Source organism: Phaenicophaeus curvirostris, chromosome 14, assembly GCF_032191515.1.
Source record: "Phaenicophaeus curvirostris isolate KB17595 chromosome 14, BPBGC_Pcur_1.0, whole genome shotgun sequence".
Taxonomy (NCBI): Eukaryota; Metazoa; Chordata; class Aves; order Cuculiformes; family Cuculidae; genus Phaenicophaeus; species Phaenicophaeus curvirostris.
In genome coordinates this window covers 5416013-5439324 of record NC_091405.1, presented here as the reverse complement: position 1 = coordinate 5439324, position 23312 = coordinate 5416013, and the positions used below count along the sequence as shown (strand labels likewise).

The 23312-nt window shown below is 49.0% G+C and overlaps 2 protein-coding genes across 2 annotated transcripts; both read right to left on the bottom strand.

Annotated features, from left to right (window-relative positions):
- Window positions 1–577: 577 nt before the first annotated feature.
- Window positions 578–16400, bottom strand: CMTM3 (CKLF like MARVEL transmembrane domain containing 3). Its single transcript, XM_069868732.1, has 5 exons — window positions 16250–16400; window positions 7384–7539; window positions 5527–5622; window positions 4148–4271; window positions 578–2195 (listed from the first exon to the last, which is right to left on the bottom strand). Exons 1-5 carry the CDS (start codon window positions 16358–16360, stop codon window positions 2167–2169), a joined length of 516 nt encoding a protein of 171 aa, XP_069724833.1. The 5' UTR covers window positions 16361–16400; the 3' UTR covers window positions 578–2166.
- A 1804-nt stretch (window positions 16401–18204) lies between these two features.
- Window positions 18205–21715, bottom strand: CKLF (chemokine like factor). Its single transcript, XM_069868596.1, has 4 exons — window positions 21633–21715; window positions 20674–20832; window positions 20205–20300; window positions 18205–18591 (listed from the first exon to the last, which is right to left on the bottom strand). Exons 1-4 carry the CDS (start codon window positions 21690–21692, stop codon window positions 18487–18489), a joined length of 420 nt encoding a protein of 139 aa, XP_069724697.1. The 5' UTR covers window positions 21693–21715; the 3' UTR covers window positions 18205–18486.
- Window positions 21716–23312: the final 1597 nt, after the last annotated feature.

Genomic DNA, 23312 nt, shown 5'->3' with positions numbered 1-23312 from the left:
AGGTAAATCCAAAGGGGTGGTTGCTTACGAGGTTATTGCTTGGCAAGTAAGAGCACAGTATCTCCAGCATCTACTAAATGTGCTAAAACTAGTTCTTGGTTAAATCCTTTCATGCTAATGTGCTGGAGATGAAGTTTCTCCTTGTAAGTGTGAGTGAGTGGTATCCAGTGCTGGCTCTGCGTGGTTGTCGCCTCCCCAGCACGTGGTGTCCTTCCTGATGGAATTTCTTCAAACGCCACTACTCTCGCTAGTCTGAGGCAAGGGCATAAATCCAGGTCTTAAAATAAGTAAAGACACCCAACGCTTCCATTAAAAGAAGTTTAATCCAGCATGGTTCCTAAATATCACCATAAACTGGTTTCCAGCTGTGACATGCAGTACATTTTTTAATTAAAAAGAAAAGAGAAATACAAAACAAATATAAAAAATGAGCCCAGGTCCCCTGACGTCACAGTGTGTGCCAGTAAGATATGACAATAGAAAAGATTAAAAAATGTGGAATTTCACACCGGAAGTGGCTCAAAGAGCTTTTTCTCATAAAAGCATAGATTACTTGTTCACATTTGGAAGCAACCGATGCTTTTATGCAGTGGTCTGGAAACAGGAGGTGGAGGAGCTGCCTGTCAGAGAGCTCTGCGTACGGCCAGCACCTCCCCAGCCCCTGCCGGCCGCCAGGTACCGCGCTCCTGCCCGTCAGCAGCCAGCTGCTAGCAGGGAATTGGAACCCAAGTGGTAATTTTGCTCCAAAGGAAATCTACTTGTATTGTTTTATCCCTGTTTTTCATTTACTCTGTTAGTACCATCTGCTCTCATTTTAATTACTTTCTGTTAAGGCCACCTGTTCTGTTACTATTAATTTTTAAAAGATGTGTACAGGTTTCTTTGAAGTCGACCTGTCTGGTGCCGCACACAGGGAGCGTGCTGTGCTTTCCCCAAGGTGGACACAAAACAGTTCAAGGTAGGTCGTGCTAGTGATGAGAACACTTTCTTTTAATGTCAGAAAGCTTTTTCCCTGGAATACAAGACCATGAGATAAATCATGTCCTTCCAGGAATAAAAAAAACCCAACCCAACCCCCACTGAAACCAGGGGTTTGGGAAAATGGATTTCACTGCAGACGTTCTTTGGTTTGGAGGCTGGGTTTTTGCCATTTCACAGTGGGAAGGAAATATTGCCCTCTGGGGGCCCAGGTATCCTGAGTATTACAGAAAAAAGCGCCTGTTTTGCAAACCCAGGGGACGAAGCCCAGCGCTTCTTCTCATGGGAGGACTGGTGTTCGCAACACAGAGCGCGAGCTCAGTGCTGCCTTGCACACAAATACCTGCGGGCTTCGATAGGCAGGTGACGGTGGATGGTATTTGGCAAACCTCCCTTACCCACACGTGCAAACAGGCACAAGGGCTTCCAGGCGAAGGGTAGGAAGGGGCTGGTAAGATAATGCCTCATCTGTTACACCTCATATCTGGTGAAATTGCAGATGGGATGTGACCCCATTCAAGCAGCTTAAAAATAGTGATACTCACATTGATGAGCCACCTACCCTGCCACACGATTATATTTTACATTGAGGTTTGTTCTTGCTGCAGATTTCCAGTCATCACTTTCTCTTGTCACAGAGAGGCAGCAGATAGATATTGAAACAATGTGTTAAATGCAATCTACGCCTTCAGTGCCTGAGAGAGTGGGATACTCACGCTTAAGAAATACTGTTAGTTAATCAAGAAAAATACAAATAAAGTAGAGGCATTCTGAGCCTCTCTTTGGCACAGAAATAAGTATAAAAGCTATTAAATGTTAAAGATTTGGAATTAAGAAAGCGTATTAAAAGCTCCACTTATGTTTAAAATACTACATTCCCATTTACTCAGTACATTGTGGTGCTGAGTAGAGGGGTGACGGTGAACTGAGATGCCGTGTTTGGATACTGGTATCTGTGGCAGGTTGAACTACTGTAAAATCTGTAGTTCTGAAGGAGTGTCTAATGTCTTTGGGAATAGTCTCCTTTTCCACATCACTGCCCTGTCAGAGCTTTGGTGATTCCATAAACAGTGGGGTGGAAAGAGGATACCAATGCTGAAATAAGGAGATACTTCAACTGGCAGTGCATTCAGCAAAGGGGAAAGTGCTTGATCATCTTGCCTTCACGCTTGGTTGGTGTTCGATTCTTCAGTCCGAGTCGGAATCCGAGTCCTCATCTGAAATTTAAAACAAGAAACAACAGTGAAAATGCAAACTGTGAATCCCTGCATCAGCATTAGCTGAGAGATCTGCTGCTCTTGGGCAGGTGTCTGGTTTTAAGGACGTGGCAGAGTTCTGCAAAGGCTTCTAAAATGATTGTTCTAACATGACAGAGCTTTAAATGGTGTTTCAAAGGGCTTGAGAAATGCTGTGGAGAGGCGCTTAGACCACTACAACGTAGATAACAGCTCAACTGAAGTTGCAGCGAGGTTACTGGGGGCATGACCACCAAGAGGAAGCCTGCTGAAGGGACGCTTCCTCTACTAGACCATTGCTGCTTGCCGTGGGTCACAGTTCTGCACTGCCAGTTAAACGTATCTGAAAACCAGAACTGTTAAGACATTAAGAAATCCCAGTGGGCTTATAGAGGTAGAGCTCGCCCAAGCTTGAGCCACAGCTTGCAAGGCAGCAAGGGATTTCTGGCCTTGGCAGTCGAGAGCCCCAGCGTGAACATGAGTTTGGTGCTGGAGGAGCAGCGCTGCAGGGCAGAGCCCTTCTTGCATGCTCAAATCATCGATGCAAACCTGCGCGTCTGCATATTTGTAAGTTAATGTACTTCTCTTTCCATCTCCAGGGAAAGGAGATCTAATCTGTAGTCTAATTTTGTGCCCTTGTCACCTGATCTTCTTGAGGTCAGTTCACTTTGTGGGGACAAGGAGCTTTTAGTCAGCCTGTTTCCTATGATCTGTTCCTTTATTTCTTCTTTTCTTTGTGGCCTAGAGCTTGCAAATCATTTAACACTCTACTTAAATACCTAGAACAGAATGTCAGCATTATTATATATCTTCTAGGATTCTGTACATGTCTTAGGTGTGTGTTTTTCAGGATTTTGGGGATTTGTTTGTTTTTTTAGTGCAGAGCAGTCCTTGTCATTCCTGTGGCTGCAACGAGTTCTGTCACAGGCACCTGATTTGGGCTGCAAAACAGCTACCTGTGTCCTGACTTAATTTGAAACAGGTTTGATCTCCAGACAGCGGGTCCCTCTCTGTCTCTAAGCATCTGATCTGAGGTGTAGTGCACCTCCTACGTTAGAGAGGAATTTGAAAACAGTCCTGTTAATTTTCTGCTGTGTGGCCCTTGGATTTCAAGGGCATTTACCTACTGATGGTCAAAGCCTGACCCTGAGGAAGAGGTAATTGTGATAAGGAGATGATAAAGAGAGAAGTGCTGCTGGACATAAAGGACTGCGGAGTAATGGTTGTTAATTATGGAATGGTAGAAAACAATGATTGTTTAAAAAGTTTGTCTCAGTTGTTGAAAGCTGGGGAGGGGCTCTTGATCTGGGAGTGCAGGGACAGGATAAGGGGGAATGATTTTGAGCTTCAAGAGGGGAGACTGAGATGAGATCTCAGGCAGAAATGTTTTGCTGTGAGAGTGATGAGGCCCTGGCCCAGGTTGCCCAGGGAAGCGGTGGCTGCCCCATCCCTGGAGGGGTTCCAGGCCAGGTTGGATGGTGCTTGAAGCCCCTGATCCAGTGGGAGGTGTCCCTGCCCGTGGCAGAGGGCTTGGAGCTGGATGGGCTTTGAGATCCCTTCCAACCCAAATCATTCTATGATTTTGTGATTTTTAAAGAAAGACATCTTGATGGGCGTAAAAAAGTCTGTGCTGCACAAGAATTTCTATAAAAAATATGGATTTGAGTCCTTTCAAAGTTAAGTGGTGCAAAACTCTGAGAAACTTCCCATTCTTGGCTTGCTATTTATCTTTATAAATCACTGAAATTCCAGCCAGTGCATTTTAAGATGAAGCAGCTTCATAATTCAGCGTAATTGTGGCATATAAACTCATGGTAGCCAAGAAGAGAAACTGTTAGTACTCTGTGAGAGCTCTTGCTCCCTGTGAAGTGTGAAATGGAGAAGAACATCTCATGTTACATGCTTGTATAGCCACACTGGGGAATTTTACCTACCTTCTGACTTGCGCTGTTCAGGGGACTCGGACTCAGAACTGCCTTGCTTGAGGAATGTAACCAGGTCATTGAAGGTTATGTAGAAATCAATGGCAAACACTATCGTGGCTATAAATCCAAACACCTAACATGGCAAAATCACACTTGTTAACAACAGTTTGTGTCCATCAATGACAAACCAAAATAACCAACCCAGGAAAAATTCTTAAAGAAAAAAACTGCGCTTGATTTGTTTGGCTTGTGCCTTTCTGAAAAGACGGGGAAGGGCAATGTCCCCTGGCCCACTGGCACCAACTAAATTACAGCTAATTTGGACTCCTGAGTAGTAGCGATCCGTGCAGTTGCTCTGTCAGACGTGTCCTTAGCCCTTCCCCATGCTGCTTTGTTCTCTGGCTCTGGGCACGTTCTGAGCATCAGTGTTGCCCTGTGCTGGGAGTGGTGGAAGGACGTAACGAGCACCTCCACTACCTCAGGGCCTCTCTGGGTCACCAAGAAATCACCTTGATTGCTCTCCAAATAATTTGTTACTGGTTTGCAAGGAGACAGGTCTATTGCAGATTGAGATAAGATTCTGGAGTTACCTATTTAGTGTCAAGGCAGCAGCAGTGTGGCAAGAACACGCTGGTTTTCAGTCGGAGAAGCTAGGGTGAATGCTCTTGCATTGCTGCATGTCTGAACAGAGGGACAAAGCTTAAACCAAAGCCTTTGTTTTGAATTTGAGTATGATGGGATGGTTCAGGAAGGTTGCTGGCTAGCGCTACTGCACCTTGTTCTTCCCTTTAAAAATCGTTATTCAAATTTTCTTTCTGCTGCATACATTATTGATGCTTAGAGTTGAGTTGCAGATGGTGAGGCCGTATCTTATTTCTGAACACTAAATGCTGACGATGAAGGCTCTCTCCTGGACAGACCTTATACTGGAGGCTAAAATGACACTGCTTTTGTTTCAACTCATCCAATTAAAATTACGCAGTAGGGGCAGGAGGTTGAAATTACTTAACTTAGACTGTCCTTAGTAATTACAGGTTTGATTTCCTTTATTATTATTGTTATTCCCTCCATTCAAGGATCTGGATGTTCTTTGCAGGAACAGAGAAGTTTACCTTCCCTGTACAGCTGGTGAAATTAAGAAGCAGAATAGGTGCCTTCCCCAAGTGCTACAGTTAGCACTGAGCCGCTCTGTTAGGATGTCAAAACTCTTCATTGATTCAAAACTTGCTTTTCTAAATACCCAACCATTTCTTCCTGGCTTTAGGCAAGTCTAATTCTCAGTTAGTTAACTGAAGAAACTTGCAGTGTGGTCACACTGGAATAGTTTTGAAAGCCTGACTGTACGCAGTTCACCAAAACAGCCAAGCGGAAGGCTCAGGGCTACTTACTCCTGCTGCTTTCGATGCTCCATCGTTGTATTTTGAGACAGCGGCAATTGAAATGGCAAAGTAAATAATGGCAGCAGTGACGCACCGCAAGAAATCCTGTAAAACAAGCCATGTTGCATTCTTGAATTACTCTTGTAAATCCAATATACAAACGCCTCCAAAAGTGATTTTGGGAATGACCATTAAACCTCTCTGTTGTTGTGTCGGTGGCCTTGCCTGGTGCTGGAGTGTGACAACCCCTGGCAGTTCGTAGCAGATGAATTGCTCATCTGGGAAATATTTTTAAATGTGAGATGACCGGAATCTTGGCATTGGCTTCTGTCCCTACAGATGTTGGTTAAAATCCTACTTGTAAAGTGTGTATGTTGGGCAGGCCTTGCTTAGGCTGCAGAGGGCCGTCTGTGGTGTTTAACTCGGCACAGCAAGGCGAGTGGAAGAATCATTTGAAATGCCTTAAAAAGTCTCGTTTTCAAGCAGAACTCCCGTGGTTCCAAAGGCTCTGCAGGAGCGTACCGGTTCCTACAGGGAGCAGCGTGTGCAGGAGCTCCTCAGTTAGGAACTAAACACTTTCTTTAGTGTTTAAAAATATGACTTGGTATGTATACTTGCCTCATGCTCATGGTGATCACTGAAATACATGCTGCTGTGGCTGAGACCGTAGCTCTGCAAGGCAGGGGCCGTGCCCTGCAATACAGGCAGTGATGTGCTGGAGCAACGGTGCCTCCAAACTCTCTGTTAAATGAAGAGCGGTAATTCCCAGGGCACGTGTAAATCGTGTGAGCCTCAATAACAGCATCTTGACCTCTGTTCACAATTAAATCTTCTGCCTTTTCAGAACAGATGCACGAGTAAGATACTGTCCAAAACACAAATCCTACGAGGAACTCGACTCCTCTGCAGTCAGCACAAGGTCAGTTATCTATAGTCCGGCTGGAGTATATTATGGTAATGGACATCATAAACATACAAGTGCGCTTTTTGTCTTGAGTTCTGGAATCAGATGCACGCAGAAGACAGGAGAAGGATAGAACTAAGATTGTGCTCTGAAAGCCCTGCTCACTGCCACAGTCACTGCTGTAGCTTTATCCACCAGGGCCCTCGCTAATGCTATTTTTATGCATTGAGCGCTCTAGTTCTCACTGTGAAAAACTGTTGCAAAACTGTACCAAAAGAGAATCCAAATTGATTGGATTAGTGGTTTTTGGAAGCATTTGTACTGCTAGACAAATGCTGTCTTCCCAGTGCATGCCTGAAGCAACAGAGACATCCAGTGGCCAGGGTGCAGTAACCACTGGTGACTGCGAACCTGAAACCTCTGAAGGAGCAGCCAGTGGTTTCCTTTGGGTGAATGAGCATTTGCCAGCACGAGTTGCAGGGCTTCCCCGCTAACAAAGGTAGCTGTCAGTTTGTTTGCATGTGAGTATGACTCTGCATCTCAACAGGACCTACCCAAGAATCCAAAAACATTTTAGTAGTATATGCCTTATGGAATAGTGTGCCTCAGTTTCCCTGCTTGTAAGGGCAGTGATATTGCAGAGACCCCAGTAGTGGTCAGACTGAGTTAGGCTGACGTTGCCTGCTTCTGAAGATCCAGCCCTAAGCTATTTGCCTGGAATCAGGCATAAATTCTGTGCTTTAATAAAGCCGTGCCTTGTGTCAGCACCAGCACAGCTGTAGGATGTAATACAGCGTAGTTTAAGGAATTATTTGGGACCTTCTGAATGAGAGGCGATAGGAACAGGTTTCTAATAAGGAGGTGAAGTTGTTCACAGTCAGCCTTGGCTCCCATACAGTCCCTTTTACTCCTGCCATACCTTACAATTAAATCCACGGGTTTATACTGCACGTTTCACTTACCGACAAAGGCCAGTAGATTCCTTTAAACTTCTCATTAAGTTTGGAGGCATAGGCAAAGAAAAGAAACAGCGCCAGCAGAAACTCTAGGAGTGGTGCCATCATGAAAGAGGCAGCTAGAGACGCAATATAGCAGATAAAGATGATGAACGACAGCACCTACAGAAAAGGGAAAACACCAATTATTTGCATGGAATAGCAGAGCCTTGGGCAGCTGAGCAGCTTTGAAGTGTTTTTCTCCCTGCCTATTCCTGTCAGGGCTGCTCGTGATGGCACATCCTGCTTCCCACTTTTTTTTTTCCTAGGCAAAATTAATTTTCTTGTTTAGCATGGAATAAATCTTAAGTAATGGCATTTATTTCAATGTGTGTGAAATCAACTTTCCGGAGAGCTGGGTGGATTTGCACCTCTCAGAGTCAGTAATTTGCTCTGGATTGTAAACGGTTCTGACAACATAATTCTAAAAATAGAGTGGGGCATTGCCAAGCAAACAGAGCTTGAAGCTTTCAGCTGTGACAGTTCTCATTTGAAATCCAAATCATTGTTCAGACAGCCTGAAGTAACTCAGCATTTATAATCTTAGGAGTCTGCTGTTGATGGATAGAAAAGAGCTAAGAATTATTCTGTAATTTCTAGAAGTCTCTGGTTCGTTCTACTCCTCCAGTGCACGAGATCTGACACAAAAACCCCGAGACTGCCTGTAACTCTTTATTTAGCACATTAAGAAAATCAGCTACGATCACCTTCAAGACAGCTCCCTTCTGAGCTGAGACTTGGCTGCTTATGATGCTGCCAATGTCCAAAGCAATTCCACATGTAATTTTGCAGAAGGCTGTTGAGGATCTCCATTAGTTTTGCTTTCACATCTTCTGTCAATAAAAAAAGGCTCCATTGAGCCCTGACTGGATCTCTGGGAAGAGGCAGAAAGCGCAGGGAGCCAGGGTCTGATGAATAGTGTTGTTAGGAGCTGAAAAATGCGTCACAAAGTGCTGTGGGGTGGCGTGGTGTCTTGGTGTGAACACACTGTTCACTCACACACCAATATTTTCCATCCGAGGGTAAGAAAACGTCTATATTTGAACACGCACCCACTTGTACTGAGTGAAGCGATCGAGCTGAGCCTTGTCTCGCTGTGACGGGTCACAACATGTTCTGTACCCATCTCTCCATCTCTCCCCTCCCACTCTTGGTTCCTGAGCTATAAGGTCATTCTCTTTTGTGTCAGACCTCGTAGAGAGCTGTTTCAGAGAGCAGTAGGATCAATAACTCCCATAGATCTGTGTTATCTCCATGATATTTCCTTATAGACAAGGCTAAACTGTGGCACATTCTCACTCGTATAAAGCTGAAAACAGATGTGTTATTTTCCCCCGTAGGGCATATCTGAAGGCAGATGTGGCTTCTTGATCCGATGATCAATGCGTTTGCCTCATTGAATTTCAGATCCATGGATTTATTTGCCTGCTGCTACCATGTGTTCCTGAGAATTGCCTGTACCTCAAAAAAAGTCATCATTATACTTGAATGATAAGGTTCCTATAATTATTAATTAATAATTACTCCTATGAGAGGTCAGGCCGTCCTCGAATACACATATCAAAAGACCCCATTTAGGCTTAGGGGGCAGCCAAGCAGTTCAATCCTGTTGAAATAATTTCTTAATTAATAAGCCTTTATTCTAAGCTTGATTTTTGGGGAACACAGTTCTTGACCAGCACACCAATAACTGGAATATATTGTTTTGATCCATTTGGACTGGGTGGTGAAGTTTGAGAGGATGTGGCACTCTTGGTAAGACACTGCATTTATCTTAAAATGCCTCCGTACTGTTCTTGTTCATTGAGTTGTAAGAAATGGATCTGGTCTGATATAGAGAGTTCTGATCTGTATGGAGTTAATATTTACCCTATTTGTTATTATTTACCCTATTATTTTTTGCTCAGTAGGCTCGTGGCAGGCTTCTCTAGCGTTTTGATACAGAAGAGGGGACTTGGTGCATCCTATCCTTAACATGGTATTTCATTGCTGAGAATGAAAAGCGATATGTACTCTCTGAAAAGAAGTGGATGTAACAGAGCTTGAAAGCTGTTAAGAGGAGAGAGGACTTCTTCCTCCTTTCTACCACACCTCCTTCTATCACCCCTTCCATGCCCACAGAATAGAAACAGAAAGGACCAGGCTTTAACTTTGTGAACCTGCTTCACCAACATTTGCGGAATATAACTGAGACACAGTTTGATGTTTTCTTGCTTTAACAAGCAGTTACTAGGTACCAATAACTCCTGGGTTACTGGTGGGATGATGCCAGGCTCCTGCTGCTGGTTCCTCAGCCCCGATGAGCAGTAACTGAGCTCATCGGTAACTGATGCTCTCGGCATTACAGCCACCCGGCTTGCCACTCCTGACTCTGCTTGTCAGCATCTTGTGTGCAGGGAACTTGCGTATCAAGGCGATATTAAAAACTAAATGCCCTTGATTTGCAAGCAGTCCCTTGATGTCGGTGGATTATTGATGATAATAAGGGAAAGAATCCCACCTGAGGTGTAGTAATTGTTCCCAAATGATGCATCATTCCTCATTCTGGAGGCATTTGGGGACTGAAAGGCCTGAGGAAGATTTGATGTGAAGTACACGCCTATAAAATCATGGACTGGATTTTTAGAATGAAGGTTTGAAAGATGGTATTTTTAGATGCTACAGTCTTCATTGAGGCAAGGCTGGGAGGCACAAGCAGACATGAGAAAGAACAGGAGAAATAAAAAGAAGGAGGTGCCTGAGGGCTCTGCGAGCTTGTCCTTGGTTGCCTTTTGTTGTCTGCCTGGTGGCTCTGTCGCAGCCCTGATATGGCTTTTAATGCCAGATCTACTCAGTGAGCTGGGGACAGCCCCATGCAATCCAAGAGCCCACAAAGCTCTCAGCTTTTGATGATGCTTCTCATTTCTCTTTGCTTAGAGTTCTCCCCCTCTTTTTCTGAAGCTGTGTGATTGATTTCCAAGAAAAGTCAAGCAATGGGATCTCGTCATTTTTTAACAGTCTGTTGAGATATTTTTAGCAGAAACAGCAAGAGAGGAAGTTTGTGCGAATCAGTGCAGTTGTGAGTTCATTTCTAGCACTTGCAGACTCAGAAAGCCCTGATGCTTCTGGGTAAAAACAAAATGTGGTGGTTTATCAATTTTGTCCATTTATATTTTCACAGAGGGGTCCTTTTTCCTCTGGGATTACATCCTTGGCATTGATGGGAGCTGGGAGTCCAAGTTGTTCTGTGCTGCTGTTGCAAGGTCAGTGTGATTGCTGCCAGCTTCACTGTGGATGCAGAAAGCTCTAATACAGCAAAGAACAGAGAAGGAGCCTTTCACAGTCTGGCAGAGGTAGGATTATAAAAAACCTGGCAAAAAGGAGTCCTGATCTGTCATTCAGCACCATTTTTTGTGGGAATGGGAATACACTTAAATGAGAAAGAAATATTACACGTTGCTTCTCCTTTTTAAAAGGAACTTGTTTGGTATTGCATTTCAAAAAGTAATTTTCATGTAATTATTACTTAATATTGTGTTGCTGGGCTTCTTAAATTGGGCAGGCATTATGAAGCTCTACTTGCTCATATAACCAGCTTGCAGTTTAAGGTATAAAAATTAGTTACACTGGTTTGAAAGCACTGTGACTGTGCTCCTTACGGGTGGGGGAGCTGCTGAAGTGCTGAGATCCCAACAGAGCGTGAAGGTGTCCGCATCCTCTGTGGAGGGTGAACAGACCCCCTTGCAGCCCGACGAGGATGCTGCGGGTGCCGGGAAGCAGCTGACACCTGGCCTGGTGCCCTCCACTCGCTGCTCCACGCGGCAGGTCAGAGAAGACTGAAAAGACAGCAGAGAGGAAAAGAGGAGGAAAACAGGCAGAATGAGTTCTACATCCTTTGCGTCACCACAGGACAACCTGACATATTCATACTGTACTTGTATTAAAACCCAACAAATGTAGTGCCACTGCGTACTGGAGTTGAGGATGGAGGAGGTGCCTGTTCCAGGAGTCACCAGGACTAACACAAAAGCTTGGCTAAAACAGGCAGGGTGAGCAGCACGATGTGTAAACGTGGACCTTGTCTAGACAAGATCTGGTGACAGGCGGGAAAGTGGCTGTGAAATGGCTCCGGCAGGGCTGAGGGGACTGAAAAATGCATCTTGAGATGTTGACTTTCAAGATAGCAACTTGAGTATTTAGGAAACAGGAATGGCTTAAGAGGAGTGTTAAGCAGAAGAAATAATGGTATGGGGAGAAAAGAGAATGCAAAGAGAAAAAAATTAACCTCGCAGGCAGAGAATGTTGAATAGAAAGTGGAGGAGCAAGACAGTGAGACTGAGTAGGATCAGGAGAGACAGCAAAGCTCATACACATACATGATGTTACTGCTGCTTTGTGGCTGTCTAGCTATCCCAGGTGAAATAAAAAATTAATAAGGCAGGAAGATCAAAAGAAAGGGGGAGGGGAGGGGCAACTTCCTTCTTTGAATAAAATTTGAGATTATAATTAAGCTTCTAGCAATAATCAGCTTCATCACCAGGCTACCTTGTTCTGGATGAGGCACCAGAACGCTCAGGTCTGGTAGCCCACAGCACATTTATCTGCCAACACAGAAATTACATCCCAACATTGTCAAGAACCAGACTCCCGTCATGTGAAAAAGTGTGTAAGGGTTATTTTTTGAAAAACAGCTGCAGCAGTTTCCTCAGTCCGCACAAAGCAATCCCTGCTGGCAGCACTGAGCTCCCACGCTTCTGGCGCAGCCGCGGGCACCAGCCCTCCCAGCCACCTCTGGCAGCACGAGGGAAGGGAACAGGCTGGGCTGAATCATGGAATCCTTAGAGCTTGGAAAAGACCTCCAAGGTAATCCAGTCCAGCCGTCAGCCCAACAGCACCGTGCCTACTAAACCAGGTCCCAAAGTGCCATGTCCACACGGTTTTTGAACCCCTCCAGAGAAGAAGATTCCATCACTGCCCTGGGCAGCTTCTTCCAGGGCTTCATCACTTTGTCAGTAAAGAAAATTTTCTTAATATCCAGCCTAAACCTAGCGTGGCACAACTTGAGGTCATTTCCTCTTGTCCTATCCCTTGTTACCTGGGAGAAGAACCCAGAAGAACCTCCCCACAACCTCTTTTCAGGGAGCTGCAGAGAGCGATGAGGTCTCCCCTCAGCATCCTCTTCTCCAAGAATGTGGCACTTGCCTTCATTTACAAAGTTGGAGTCAGTCTGGAGTAACTTATTACAGCTGATCCCATCGTTTGCCAGCCAGTTCTCCTGGGAAGAGCAAAGCTTTTTAATGCAGTTCCTACCACCAGCACCGTCTCTGGGCTGAAGGAATTTGCTGAAGGCAGCTTCTGCTCCCTGTCTGCCACACACCAAAAAAGAGAAGTACCTATAACCATCTACCCCGCCAAGGCATGTTTGCAAGCTGCTGCTTTGCTAGGCTTGCAGTGCATTTTCCAGTCTATGGTGGTTTACTTTTTGAATGCTGAAAGAACTGACTTGGCATTTCTTGTTAACTGAACAGAGACCAGAACAGAGCTCTACCTGCAGAGACACCGATGTCTGCCTGACTTGAAAGAGAGAAATAAAGCACATTTCTTGTGACTTGCCAAGCTGCTGAGATATTTGGTAACAAATGCTGAGAACCCCATTTTGTTTCTGAACAAAAGTCAATATTCAAAACCTATCCCATGAGTATTATTTACATGCACTTATGCTGAACCCTGTGTTAGTTCTGTGTGAAAAAGGAAAAATCAGACATTCAAGAGAAGAAACAAAAAGCTAAAGATGAAACAGATATAAACTATGATAGATTGAACTTGGACTGATCTTCAATTATTTGGCACTGCATTTCTCTAATTGTATACAGACTTTTATCCTGGGTCTGTGTTGTCTTCAAGGATTTCTTCTGGCAAAGCTAAGACAACTGGAGAGAAACTACTGCTGCCTCCCCTCTGCCAGGACAGATCCTGAGCACGTGGGCTGAACGCCTCGCTGCAGATGGGATTTTAGAGCTGCCTTCAGCCAGCCAAACCCTCGAGAAGCCCCGAGTGGCTTTACAAAGGATAAATCCCCGCTTTGTCAAGACGGAGCAGTTTTTATTACTCCAAGGAGGTGTAATCAGCGCTTCTCTATGACAACAAAAGGGTGAGTCTGATCCTGTGACCAAAACAGTATTCCTCAAGCATGTCATCATTCAGAGATGTTAAAAAGCCAGGCGCTGTGAAAGTCACAATTTGCTGGCTGTAGGCTCGTATAGGAAATTCCAGTATGTGTTATGGTATGTAACAAACCCACATCCTAAAGAAACTAAGTTACTTGGGCGCTGCTATCTTCTAAACATGTGGTTTTTTTGAGCTACTGATGCTGTAGTGATGGGGGTACTTGGAATTTTTGCAGTAGTTTTGGTGGAGCAAATACAGCCCCCGTGGCCTGCTGCTGCCCGGCCCGTGTTCCCCACCACAGAAATCCTCCTCCTCTCCAGAACTAAGGGGTTTTTGTCTCAAAGGTGGCCTCACACCTCCTGGCTGGTCCCACGCCTCTGCCACAGGGCAGCGCCCACAGACTCCTGACCTTGCAGGGCTGGACAGGGACCCTGATAGCGCTGCCTCCTCCTGACGCTGCCTTCCCCGTCTCTTGAATTTCCCTGTTCCCTTCTCTGGGCACAGCCAGAGAATCATAGAATCACCAGGTTGGAAAAGACCCACTGGATCATCAAGTCCAACCATTCCCATCAATCACTAAACCATGTCCCTCAGCACCTCGTCCACCCGTGCCTTAAACACCTCCAGGGAAGGTGACGCAACTCCCTCCCTGGGCAGCTGTTCCAGTGCCCAATGACCCTTCCCGTGAACCACTTTTTCCTGATGTCAAGACTGAACCACCCCTGGTGGATCTTAAGGCCATTCCCTCTCGTCCTGTCCCCTGTCACTTGGGAGAAGAGCCCAGCTCCCTCCTCTCCACAACCTCCTTTCAGGTAGTTGCAGAGAGCAATGAGGTCTCCCCTCAGCCTCCTCTTCTCCAGGCTAAACACCCCCAGCTCTCTCAGCCGCTCCTCTTGTTCTCCAGCCACTTCACCAGCTTTGTTGCTCTTCTCTGGACTCGCTCCAGAGCCTCAACATCCTTCTTGTGGAGAGGGGCCCAGAACTGAACACAGGATTCGAGGAGCGGTCTCACCAGTGCCGAGTCCAGAGGGAGAATAACCTCCCTGGACCTGCTGGCCACGCCGTTTCTGATCCAAGCCAAGATGCCATTGGCCTTCTTGGCCACCTGAGACCCAACAGCGCTCAGTGCTCTTGACTCCTGGTTCGGGCTGTCCTGGTATTAACTACCGGCTGTCAAAGCTCCAGCTACACTTGCAGAGAACACAGTGTTTCGATTTCTTGTTACTTCTGGTGTAAATGATGTTGGAAATCTAATTGCAATCCACTAACTTACTCTTAATTAATGTTTGGTTATCAAATTCCTGCTGCCCCTGGGTGAGTTTTCTCTGTCCCTACCAGGCGGGCACCGTTTCATCTGTTGGGCTTTCAGCCTTTACAAGTAAAATACAAGAAACTGCTAAAACAAAAATCAAATGCCACCACCCAGATCTCGGCACTGGGACCTAAAGGAAAAAAAGCAGCTGGGAGAGCAACATTTCCATTGCCAGACTAAACTCATTTCTAACGCTGATTATTTGGTGCCCTCTTAGTCGGCTCCATAGCAGTGGGCGAGCTTGTCCCTCTGCGAGGTAGGGATAGATGTGGCTTTCTCAGTGCACAGGACAGATCCTGATGCCCTGTATGATGCTGCACATCGTAATTTCATGATTAAGGTCTGTCTTGACGTACTCGGGCCAAGCTGTCCTGCCCCTCCCACCTCTCCCACGGCACCTGGAGATGACGCACATCTGGTCAGGAATGACTCTGGATTCACAGTCCAAGTAGGTGAAAACAAAATCAAAGCCGTTCCTAAGCAAAAGGGGGTTGCTGCTAACACCTAAGGCACAGGATGCTTAATGTGATGAGCATTTTGGTTTCCTAGCGTGCTCTGCCTACACACAACCAGCCGAACTTTCAGCTTCCAACACGGAAAGGGGCTCCAGAAAAGCTGGGGAGGGACAGACTCTGTCAGGGAGTGCAGGGATAGGATGAGGGGGAACAATTTTAAGCTGAAAGAGGGGAGACTGAGATGAGATGAGTCCAGAGGAGGCCATGGAGGTGATCTGAGGGCTGGTGGATGAGGTGCTCAACATGAGCTAGCGAGGTGTGCCTGCAGCCCAGAAAGCCAACGGTGTCCTGGGCTGTATCCACAGCAGTGAGAGCAGCGGGGTGAGGGAGGGGATCCTGTCGCTCTGCTCTGCTCCCCTGCCACCTCCTCTGGAGCCCTGTGTCCAGCTCAGGAGTCCTCAGCTCAGGAAGGACACGGAGCTGCGAGAGCGAGTCCAGAGGAGACCACGGAGATGATCTGAGAGCTGGAGCACCTCCTGAATGAGGCCAGGCTGAGAGTTGGGGTTGTTCAGCCTGGAGGAGAGAGGGCTCCGGGGAGAGCTTAGAGCAGCTTCAGCACTGAAAGGAGCTCCAGGAAAGCCGGGGAGGCACTCGTGGTCAGGGAGTGCAGGGACAGGACAAAGGGGAATGATTTTGAGCTGAAAGAAGGGAGATTAAGAGGAGATCTTGGGTTGGAATGTTCTTGTGGGAGGGTGGGGAGGCCCTGGCCCAGGTTGCCCAGAGCAGTGGTGGCTGCCCCATCCCTGGAGGGGTTCAGGGCCAGGTTGGATGGGGCTTGGAGCCCCTGATCCAGTGGGAGGTGTCCCTGCCCAGGGCAGGGGTGGACGGGGTGGGTGTGAGGTCCCCTCTGCCCCCTTACCGCCTCGGCCGGCAGCAGCTGCCCCTTGCGGGAGCGCAGGAACTCCCGGGGCGGCAGCAGCGCCCGCAGCGCGGCGGCTCCGGCTCCGGCTCCGGCTTCAGGCTCCTCCATCGCCGCCCGCTCCTCCCTGGGGCTGGTTTGTCTCTTTCTCTCTCTCTCTCAGAAGGAGGGAAGCGGAAATCGTGACACTGCGGAAACGCGGAAAAGAGTTTCAGCATCCCCAAATCTGGGGGGCGGGGGCGAGGGGCAGGGTTGGAGCCGAAGGAGGGGAGAGTGCGGGGAGAGAGCGCGGAGCCCCCCGGGCCGCCCGGGGCTGAGGGCGGGGTGAAGGCCCCTGACCGCCCGCGGCTGCGGCTCTGCCTGCACCCTGCCAGGGTTTGGGTGGGAAGGGTCAGCAAAGCCATCTAGTTCCACCCCTGCCAGGGGCACGGACACCTCCCACTGGATCAGGGGCTCCAAGCCCCATCCAACCTGGCCTTGAACACCTCCAGGGGTGGGGCAGCCACCACTGCTCTGGGCAACCTGGGCCAGGGCCTCCCCACCCTCCCACAAGAACATTCCAACCCAAGATCTCCTCTCAATCTCTCCTCTTTCAGCTCAAAATCATTCCCCTTTGTGCTATCCCTGCATTCCCTGATCCAGAGCCCCTCCCCAGCTTTCCTGAAGCCCCTTTCAGTGCTGGAAGCTGCTCTGAGGTTTCCCCAGAGCCTTCTCTTCTCCAGGCTGAACAACCCCAACTCTCTCAGCCTGTACCCACACAGGAGGTGCTCCAGCCCTCTGATCATCTTCGTGGCCTCCTCTGGACTCGCTGTGACCGATCCAGGTCCTTCATGTGCTGGGAACTCCAGGACTGTACTCAGCACTGGTGAGACCGCTCCTCGAATCCTGTGTAGTTCTGGGCCCCTCACCACAAGAAGGATGTTGAGGCTCTGGAGCGAGTCCAGAGAAGAGCAACGAAGCTGGTGAGGGGGCTGGAGAACAGGCCTTATGAGGAAGGGCTGAGAGAGCTGGGGGTGTTTAGCCTGGAGAAGAGGAGGCTGAGGGGAGACCTCATTGCTCTCTACAACTACCTGAAAGGAGGTTGTGGAGAGGAGGGAGCTGGCTTCTTCTCCCAAGTGACAGGGGACAGGACAAGAGGGAATGGCCTCAAGCTCCGCCAGGGGAGGTTTAGGCTGGACATTAGGAAAAAATGTTTCACAGAAAGGTTCATTGGGCACTGGCAGAGGCTGCCCAGGGAGGGTGTTGATTCACCTTCCCTGGAGGGGTTTAAGGGATGGCTGGACGAGGTGCTGAGGGACATGTTTAGTGTTTGATAGGAATGGTTGGACTCGATGATCCGGTGGGTCTCTTCCAACCTGGTTATTCTATGATTCTATAACTGAACGCAGGGCTCCAGGTGAGGTCACAGGGGAGCAGAGCAGAGGGGCAGCATCCCCTCCCTTGCCCTGCTGGCCCCACTGCTTTGGATGCAGCCAAGGAAAACATTGCCAGCTCATGCTGAGCACCTCATCCACCAGCATCCCATCTTCTCCTCGGGGCTATCCGCAGCCTGATTAATTCCCAGGGCACCAAAGTCCACCGTTAGCCCCCTGAGCACAGCAGCATCTGGGGTAGTGTCCTCACAGACACAGTCTATCTGCCTTATAATACTAATTGACTTTTATTTTCTGTCTTCACTGTACTGTGGTACAGTTGTGATTGCATTACAGTAGGGAGGCAGCATGGTGATTTTCAGAGCTATTCTGAATGTAAAAATAAAGATCTGGGGATTCAAAGGTCTCAGCACTAAAGCGCGAGACAACCAGCAGCCAGGAGGCTGATCTATGGAACGAGGAACACGAGTAAGGGTGGAAAATACCTGTTCCCAAAGGTGTCTACTGATAAATTACATCAAGTAACTTTTACTTTTGGGGCACTGAATTTACATATAATATCAAATAATGTACTTAGGCCAGTTTGTATTTTCTTTTTTATTAGAGAGAAGACAATTTTGAAATTAATTTTCATACAGATGGAAATGTAATTAAGTTTAGGAGCTTAATCACAGTCTTCTGTGAAGCTTGTACCAATGACACTGGAATGCAGGAACTGCATTTGTAAACATAAGACAACTGAAGAGCAATACTTGAAAAAATGCACATAAACACACAGGAAATTCAGAGATGAACACATGAAAAATCAAAGAGAACAGTAACAGTTATCAGTGGAGAAACCGTTCTTTTACTAGAATGGTAATCTTATTTCGTGGTTGTATCACTTCCTCTTGGTCTATTAAAGCTAATCTTCTTGAAAAGAAGAACCGCATCGACAACACAGAGAACAAGCAATATAAGACCAATCACCTATAAAAATAACAATAAAGTTAGTTTCCTCACAGAACCTCTTATCTTTTACTGCAGTGACTCATCCACCCTTCCTTGAAGAAGCAGTAAATACATCTACCTAAGTTGGTTCAGGCCTTCTGAATATGTATGTGATGCAAAACAGCTGATAAATTAAATAACATCCGTATTTAAAAGCCTTTCCTACAGCATTCTGCACCCTGGCTCTGTTTGATGTTTGTCTCAGCCTTGGAGATGATGCGTTCTCCTTGAAAGCCAAGTGAATGCTGCATTATGCCTGGCAATGCCTTTATCAGAAATGAAAACCCTTCAATCTCTTTAAGGATGGCCTAATTAATGGTATCAGCCCAGAGAAAAGGCAACATTTGTAGAAACAAGCCTAGCAAGAAAAAAATAGCATTTATCTGAAGCTCTGAATGGGAAACACATTCTAAAGTGAAGAAAATGTTTGTAAGTACTTAAAAAAATATGCAACTTCAGACAGGTGACTGGAAAAATGTGTTTGCAAAGTGACTGCCCAGTTAACTCGCTCAGCTCTCGCCCTTCAGCCTGATCCCCCATGCGTGCCACCTTTTTAATATAAGCACGATTTTAGAAAGGATCCTCTGGTCAGTGGAGCAATGGGAAGGGAAGCTCCTTCAGAAGAGCAGTTCCAGGCAGTTTGTGCTGAGCAGCGGGGGCCTTGGGGCAATTATCTTTCTCCTGGCACTGAAGGTCTCTCACTATCTGCCCAATCTTGTTTTCCAAGCTACCTCCTTAGTCTCCTGCTTCCAACTTAAATTTCTATTAACTTCACTGCTGAGAATATAAATTATATCCTAGCACAGCCGGTCACTTTATCAAACAGTCACCTTTTCGCTTTGGTCGTCAGTGCCAGCAGCAGCCAAGCTGAGCTTAGCACCCCCCTGGCTCCACAGCCGATTGTGAGCAACTCCTGCGGCAAATTCTGTGTTTCTTTTGGTTGCTTGGTACGTTTTAGCTTACCTCGTGTTTCAGGAGACTGAAATGCTTTCCATGAGTATTCAATGAGTTCCCCTCCCTTATTGTTTATTAATGTTACTTAGTTAGATTTTGAATGAGGAATACTGGTTGCCTTAACTAAAACAGTACACAAAAATCTTTGTATTCAAGGTTTGAAAAATACTTTGTAACTGCCATAATTTCTTGGTTTGAGTCAGGATAAAGGATATACACATCAGGAAAGAGTTACCAGCGTCTCTGTTAAAAAGTTTCAGCTCTATTTGGTAGAACTGTAGGGATTTCTTCTTAAATACTGCCACCAAACCGGCTAGTCCTGAAAGAACTGCGGATTCTCCTACCTAGGTTTCAAGCTATGGAATCCAATGCAAGTTACTCAAATTAGTTAGACTCTAGTTTTCAGTGTTAGAACTTCTCTGTAGCGATTCCTAAGCCTAGTAACAGCTTTAAATTACTGACTAATAATCGTTACATCTCAGTCTTTAGTGAGATACACTGAACGTGGTCTGCAACTTGTGCGTAACTTCTTCCACGGCAGAGTCATTGCCGTGGTCTTCCCACTACATGATTACACCAAGGGGTTCAGGTTGTGTCCGCTTTAAGAACCGAAGTCCATTAATAACATTCCTACTTACGCCTCCGGCCACTGTCCCGTGGTTGGTCTGGACTATGACGGCAAACAGGCACACCACGAGGAGGAACAATGCCGCGATCACCGAGTTAAAAACATCCTGCAAGAGCCAGTGAAAGCGGAGTGTTTATCCTGCGATCACACGCGGGGAGCAGGAGCCGCTCCCGTTTACGGTAAAACTGACACACGCCGTTATCCACCCAGGATCGGCTGTGACACCCGGCGGCTCGTTTTGTGATCAAACTTCCTCATTTTACCTTTCTGCGCTCAAATTTGTGCCATTTGGCTACGCCTGACAGAGCAGAGCAGCGAGCGGCTTTGAACAGGGAGGCGAGAGGAGAGGCCACTATCGTTTAACCCAAAGCGGGCGTTAAATTTGTGCGTTACGGAGCGAGACAAGGGATGCTCAGCGCGGGGGGTGGCAGCGGCTGGGACCCCGGGTCTTTCTTCATGGTCCCCCGGCCGGTACCCACCGCGAGCGGCCAGCAGAGCCAGGGCAGCCCCTTGTCCAGGCGCAGGAGGTAGAGCAGCAGGAACAGCCCGGTGAAGGCGGCCTCGAAGGCGGCCAGCGCGGTGCAGGCACCGGGGGCGCGGGACGCCGCGAAGCACAGCAGCACCGTGACCGCCACCACCTGCGGGGACACAGACGGGGGCTGGGGACACCGGAGCGGACTGGAGGCATCCCCAGGGGGGACCAGACCCGGTGGAGAGGGAGCCCCCGGGGATGGATAGGGCTGAACGGGACCCACCGCGAAGGGCGACACCGCGGGGATACCCGGGGGGATCGGACCCTCCGCGCCGGAGCATCCCTGGGGGGAACCGGATCCACCGGAGAGGGAGCACCCGGAGCGGGACCCGCCGCAAAAGGGACACCCGGTTGGATCGGACGGTAGCTGGCAGAGCGGGGTCATCCTGGGGGGAACCGGACCCGGCGGAGCAGGAGTCCCTGGGGCGGGATGGGGCTGAACGGGACCCGCGGCGGAGGGGACAGACCGGGGGGGCCCGGCGGGGCGGGGATACCCGGGGGGATCGGACTCTCCGCGCTGGAGCATCCCTGGATGGAACCCGACCCGGAGGAGCCGGGGCAGCCCTGGGGGACCCGGCAGAGCGAAGGCAGCTCGAGGGGGACCGGACCCACCGGGCCGGGGCGGGACCCGCCGCAAAGGGGACACCCGGGGGGGATCGGAGCGGACCCGGCGGAGCGAGGGGCACCCCGGCTAGAACCGGGAGCATCCGGGGCGGGAAGGGGCTGGGCGAGACTCCCCGCAAAGGGAAAACCCGAGGGAGCGAGGGCATCCCTAGGGGGACCGGATCTACCGGAGCGGGAGCACCGGCGGCGGGACCCGCTGCAAAGGGGCCACCCGTGGGGACCGGAACCTCCGCGCCGGAGCGGGAGCAGCCCCGTGTGGAGCCCCCTCCCGCGGGCCCGTACCGTGCGGGCCACCTTGACGGCGCCGCGCGGGGAGCGGACGAAGGCGGCGTGCAGCTCCATGGCCGCCGCCCGGAACCGCGGCCGGAAGCGGGTGGGGCTAGACCGGAAGTGGGCGGGGCTCTACCGGAAGCGGGCGGGGCGCAGGGCGGAAGCGGGCGGGGCGCAGGGCGGAAGCGGGCGGGGCTCGACCGGAAGCGGGCGGGTGGAAGCGGAAGCGGTGGCGGCGCTGCCGGCAGCCATGGGCGATGTGGCGGCTGCGCGCGGCGCTGCGCGGGGCCCGGCGGGGCGCGGCGGGGCTGCCGAGGGGACCCCGACCCGCGGGCGGCCGTGAGTGCGGGGAGGGGCGGCCCGGGGCCCGGCCGGGACCGCCCCGCGGGGCTCGGGGGAGTTGGGGGCTCGGGGATTCGTTCGTTTAAGCGCGGAGCGGTCTGTGTCCTCCGTGCGGCTGCGGCGAGTTGTGCCACAGGCACCTGGCGCCCCTTTTGGGCTGCTGGGCGCTGCAGAACGTGTCTTGGTGTGGAACGGGTCCCTCTGGGTCCAAGCGGATCCGTCTGATCCGAGGTGTAGATTTGTACACGTCCTGGGTGTGTGTTTCTCAGGATTCTGTGGGTTTGGGGTTTGTGTGGGGTGGTTTTGTGGGTTTGGGGATTTGTTTGTTTGGTTTTTAGTGCGGAGAAGTCTTTGTCATTGCTATGGCTGCAACGAGTTGTGTCACAGGCACCCGATTTTATAGAATCATGGAATCACCAGGTTGGAAGAGACCCACCGGGTCATCGAGTCCAACCATTCCCATCAATCACTAAACCATGTCCCTCAGCACCTCATCCACCCGTCCCTTAAACACCTCCAGGGAAGGTGACTCAACCACCTCCCTGGGCAGCTGTTCCAGTGCCCAATGACCCTTTCTGTGAAAAGTTTTTTCCTAATGTTTAGCCTGAACCTTCCCTGGTGGAGCTTGAGGCCATTCCCTCTTGTCCTGTCCCCTGTCCCTTGGGAGAAGAGCCCAGCTCCCTCCTCTCCACAACCTCCTTTCAGGTAGTTGTGGAGAGCAGTGAGGTCTCCCCTCAGCCTCCTCTTTGGGCTCCTGGTCACTGCAAAACAGCTACCTGTGTCCTGACTTAATTTGAAACAGGTTTGATCTCCCGACAGCAGGTCCCTCGAAGTGTCTCTGTCTGATCTGAGGTGTAGTGCACCTCCTATGTTAGAGAGAAATTTGTTAACAGTCCTGTTAATTTTCTGCTGTGTGGCCCTTGGATTCCAAGGGCATTTGCCTACCGATGGTCGAAGCCTGACCCTGAGGAAGAGGTAATTGTGATAAGGAAATGATAAAGAGAGAAGTGCTGCTGGACATAAAAGACTGTGGAGTAATGGTTGTTAATTATGGAATGGTAGAAAACAATGATTGTTTAAAAAGTCTCAGTTGTTGAAAGGTGGGGAGGGGCTCTTGATCAGGGAGTGCAGGGACAGGACAAGGGGGAGTGGTTTTCAGCTGCAAGAGAGGAGACTGAGGTGAGATCTTAGGCAGAAATTTTTCCCTGTGAGGGTGAGGAGGCCCTGGCCCAGCTTGCTCAGAGAAGCAGCGGCTGCCCCATCCCTGGAGGTGTTCAGGGCCAGGTTGGATGGTGCTTGAAGCCCCTGACCCAGTGGGAGGTGTCCCTGCCCAGGGCAGGGGGCTTGGAG